The sequence below is a fragment of the Rosa rugosa genome, chromosome 4, assembly GCF_958449725.1.
Source record: "Rosa rugosa chromosome 4, drRosRugo1.1, whole genome shotgun sequence".
Lineage (NCBI taxonomy): Eukaryota > Viridiplantae > Streptophyta > Magnoliopsida > Rosales > Rosaceae > Rosa > Rosa rugosa.
In genome coordinates this window covers 18,481,215-18,485,973 of record NC_084823.1, presented here as the reverse complement: position 1 = coordinate 18,485,973, position 4,759 = coordinate 18,481,215, and the positions used below count along the sequence as shown (strand labels likewise).

The 4,759-nt window shown below is 37.0% G+C and overlaps 1 protein-coding gene across 2 annotated transcripts; it reads right to left on the bottom strand.

The window, feature by feature from the left end:
• Positions 1-894: 894 nt before the first annotated feature.
• LOC133746051 (WAT1-related protein At1g25270-like) lies at positions 895-4,044 on the bottom strand. 2 transcript variants are annotated; one of them, XM_062174212.1, is made up of 7 exons: positions 3,546-4,044; positions 3,054-3,116; positions 2,446-2,562; positions 1,901-2,162; positions 1,641-1,799; positions 1,360-1,511; positions 895-1,220 (listed from the first exon to the last, which is right to left on the bottom strand). In XM_062174212.1, the coding sequence occupies exons 1-7, from the start codon at positions 3,740-3,742 to the stop codon at positions 998-1,000; spliced, it is 1,173 nt and encodes a 390-aa protein (XP_062030196.1). In that variant the 5' UTR covers positions 3,743-4,044; the 3' UTR covers positions 895-997. The 2 variants fall into 2 exon arrangements, with proteins under 2 accessions (XP_062030196.1, XP_062030197.1); XM_062174213.1 differs by having other exon boundaries at positions 3,054-3,129; positions 3,546-3,765.
• Between the last annotated feature and the right edge of the window lie 715 nt (positions 4,045-4,759).

The window sequence follows — 4,759 nt, the reverse complement described above, 5'->3', positions numbered from 1 at the left end:
TACATATAGGGTAATTTTTTGAAATAGTAACATGTTTTTCTTAGATCATAACTTGTTGTATGAACGCCAATTTTCAAGTTCTTTTTGTTGATGGACTAGGTTTAACGTATCTACAACATTTATGAAGGAAGTTTTCTCAAAAATTGAGTCGAAGAAAATGTCATTTTTTAGGGCTCTCTAAAGGCTTTAAATGAAAGTGGTAAGTGAAAATTTTAATGTTTAGCATCCAAATGACTAGTACACAAGAAAAGAATTACAAATAAAATGACAACTCTAGCTTCTACGTCTCGCCCTAATTATGGTTGGAAACCCTAATTCCTATTCATGAAAAGGACTCGATGGAGGCACACGTACATATTGCTCCCCCTGAATGGACTGACCACACCGTAATCTCGTCTATCAGCCTTGATAAAAGTATCTAGGGTATCAAACTTTGCAAAGAATAAAGGTGATATAATAGAACATTAGAACCTTGAGGGGCTGCCGTAGCTTGCATCATGAAGATAAGTCATGGACGACTCTTTGCCTGTACTAATTAACAGAATAGAAAAGCCACTTCTCCATGCAATCAATGATGACAACGAATCAAGCTTTGAAAGCTCGTGGTATCTCTTATGTTTTCCGGTGACTTCGATTTTGGTATGAAATTAAATTCACTCTTTTGCCTTACATGATCTACATGTTCCGTAATATATATTTTAGATTTAATCAGTGTGCAAAGGAGCTGATGTGTCCAGCATCTCTTTCCTTCTCTGAACAAGAGTTGAAGCTCCAGGTTGAAGTATCTAGTAGCGTTGGATTTACTGGTTGCCCAGGACATAAAAAAAAAAGAACAACGTACGGTACGTACACACTGTTTTAATCAAACCAGTCACCAGATGACAATAGATATAATTTGTTTTAAAAACTTCGATCTCTCATTCCATCGTACGTAGGTCTTGAGATCTCCTAATAGTGGTTCCTTCGATCCATTTTTTTATTCTCCATGGGTATCTACCTAGGTTTCTATACGATCATGTTGACTATTTGTGACGGTCTCATTCATGTAGTTATTGCCTTTATTATTATCCCGAGGCATTGAAACAATTTCAACTACAGATCCTGCAGATTCCTCCTCATAGCTTGTTGTTGGCACCGATTGATTCACCTTCTTTATGTCTTTGCTCTTTCCCCACAGAACAGCGTATAAGCCGCCAACGATTAGAACCGCTCCTAGCACACTGTTATTTCCAAATTTAACAAAGGAAAGAAAGAGTTAAAATTAAGTAATAATTTTTTGCATCCAACTTGCTGTTCAATGATCAGAGAAGTTAATATTCAAGGTAATTTCATTAGAGGAGTAATTGATAAGAGTGGAACCTTCCGAGGTGCAGCTTCTCGTCCAACACCAAAGAGCCAACGAGGGCAACAAGAACAAGAACCAGAGGCCCAAAAACTGACGCGTACAAAGGCCCTCTCATGCTTATGCAAAGTGTAGTACATGTCAGACTTACTCCAGTACCCACAGTCCCCTAAAACACGTATAAATAACTAGATCCTTAAGGTGGAAATTTAAGATGGAGCAGAAGAAAGAAATTACTGTTGTATTGCAACCGATATAGAAAGGTGGAGTCAATCGATTTTGAGATCAAATCACGTACCAGGTATAAGACTGTTAGAAGTCTAATATTCCAACCCAACTTCCAATGGTTCCAGTCCCTGTTGACGCAGAGGGCAAAAACAAGGGACTGGATTGACCCCATAAGTGAAATTAGAGCTGCGCTTGAATAAAAACTAGGGTATTTCTCACCCATCTTAGCCTATTGGAAAACCAAAATAATTATAATTAGCTAAAAGAATGATTATTATTATTTTTTATCTTTGGAATAAAGAAAATATGTATGAAAATCATGGAGATGACCTGAATAATTAGCCACAAGGCGTAACCCAACGAGCTGGCCAGAGCCAGAAGACAACCTAACAGACGATGAGCATACTCATGCGAAGCTGCTGCCTCCAAGTGTGGTTGTTGCTGATGACTATGCAAAAGGTCAACATGGGTGGTCCATAAGTGGATTTCCAGACCTTTGTAAAAGGTCAAAAGCATTGCTCCACCTATTCCCATTAATGTTCCCAACACCTTTGCCTTCCCTCCTACGCTCCTTAAATTCAATCTCTCCAACCTAAGCATGCATTTTGCAAATTATTACGGCAAATTATACAATACTTATAATAAAACAAATTAAATACATCTACTTTGCAGTAAAATATATAGTTGACAGCGTTTTGGTGGACGATTAGCTCGGCGATTGGCGACTTGACCTAGAGAAAGTTGTCAGCCTTCCGTTTTGACACTGATCACAAGATTGTTAATATGATGATTCCCGATCGAACTTCGATTCTATTCGAACATCATTTATAGTAATTAGCAATAAATTAATTTTGGGATGTGATTCAATTACGTACCCAAAGGAGATGGCCAAAACAAAAGTTATGGCCGGGATGAGTTGACTTATGGCGAGAGCAAATGTTGCAGACGTTAACGCTAAACTTGCAATGTACAAATTTTGTGACAATGCTCCCCTGCATCAATATTAATTGACTACTAATTAGAGTGTCATATAAAGAGGTTGTTTATCCTAAGCATGTTAATTAACATCTCTGCTGGCTGCAGCATAGATTTTGTTCATAATTTAGTGATAATGGAAAATGGAAGACTTTTCTGTTTGTCAACAACTATAACCGGGCATGCAAAAGCACTTTATGAAGCCTATAAGAACAATTAACATGATAGTCATGTAAAAAGTTCTCATGGATATCATCAACATACAGTTGGCAGCATCCATTTCAAATGGATCACCAAGTGTAAGCATGTACTTAAGTCTCACTCTGTCTCTCTCAGTATGTGTACATATATACATGCATGCCCAGATCATGATATTCATGATCCATGTTCATGCTTTATTTGCTGACAAATTGAAGAAGACAAAAGAAAAACAATCTATGTATGTGTACGTATATGTTCTTATATACGTATATATAAATATAATTTATATATATGCTGCTTTGCTTACCCAAGCAAGCCAGACAAAAATGCTTGGAGGAGTACCACCCGAGTGAGCTTTGGCCTGCTCTTTCTGCATGTAAAAACTATAAGCGCAGATTGATTTTAATTAACCAAAAAACAATTAATCAATATCTCCATCTCCATAAAAATTTTGTAAAGGCAATGCTCTCTCTGTCTGTCCTTTTTTTGAGAGTTTTAGATAGAGTAAAGGCAATGTTATTCCTGAAAAAGAGCTAGATTGTTTTGAAACCAATCAATATAATGTGAAAGAGAAAAAATAATGATCAAAATTAATAGTATGTGACGTCATATATAACATGACACTGAAATGAAGAAGAGGCATCCTTGTTGCATTCGTATTCCTTTTGAAAAAGAGTAAAGGTAGAACACCGTCTGGCATGCAATTCTGATCTATGTAAATAGGTTTTGCAGGAATGGTTGTGGATGAAATAGAACGGAGATATGATACATGCAATGAATCAATGAATTGAGGATTTACCTTTCAACGAAGAGAGCAATAGGAGCAAGGAAAACGGTGGCAAAACTGAAGCGATAGGCAATAATAATCCTGATGTCCATTCCATCATTAGCGGCCAGTTTGTAGAACAAGTTGACTCCAGTAGATGTAAACTGAACCACCAGCATTAACATCAATGGCTTCAACCCATGCAAAGCATTAAAACAACTACCACCCATCACTATATCTATCTGAGACTATCTGCGCATCCACACAGGGGGCGGGGGGGGGGGGGGGGGGAGAGAGAGAGAGAGAGAGGTCTGGAGAAGATTGTGAGTGATTAAAGAGAGCTCAGTGAATTGAATTGGGTAGTGATTAATTTTAGGGAAATGGGATTTTAAAACCAGCAGATTGCGAGGTAGCAAAGTTAGTCTGTGCCTCTGGCTTCTTTGGTTGTTCCCCACGTCACCCCCTGTATTGTTTGTACCACACATGGAGGCCTATATTCAACTAAGCTACAAAAATCGAAGGAAAATCTATTTCTTCCCATGCAGACCATATTTAACTTGCACCGGTCGAACGGCTGCAAAATCGTTTGAGCTGCGTTCTCTTTTTTTTTCTCAAAATTTTACTGCATAACAATTTTTTAGATTTTTTGACCTTTTTCAAATATAATTTTCTACCTGCAAGTACTTTCTTTTTACATTAGCTGAAAATAGTAAAAACCAATATATCTTCTAGGCATACTCACTTCAACGAAATATTACTTGAGACAACAATTAATATAGCCGCTGGAATATATAAAGTACGTTCTACCTGGTCTCTATCTGGTCTATAGAATTAACCTTATTGATCATGTTTCTAACTGTGTATTATCTAGGGTAATATGTAAGTGGAAAAAAAAAAAAAATAGTAGTAACCGCTTAGTGTAATTAGCTTTCAAATGAGATATACCATTTTATGTCCAACTCTTGATCATCTGTTATATCCACCGGTTACAATATGCAGATCGGAACAGATCAAGAACGTGAAGGAGTGGAGAATCACATGTTATCATCTATTTCATATTGTTGGAAATTCATCTCATTGATACTCGCAGTGCCAAATTACCAGTCCATGGCTTGTTCTTTTGGCTTGTCTTTTCCACTTTAAACGTGCCTTCTAAAACGATCGAATTGCATACTTTTTCATTTCAATTGTGATCAGATCGATAGAAGGTGACATCAAGTATTGTAATTATTATAAAATCCGTACAA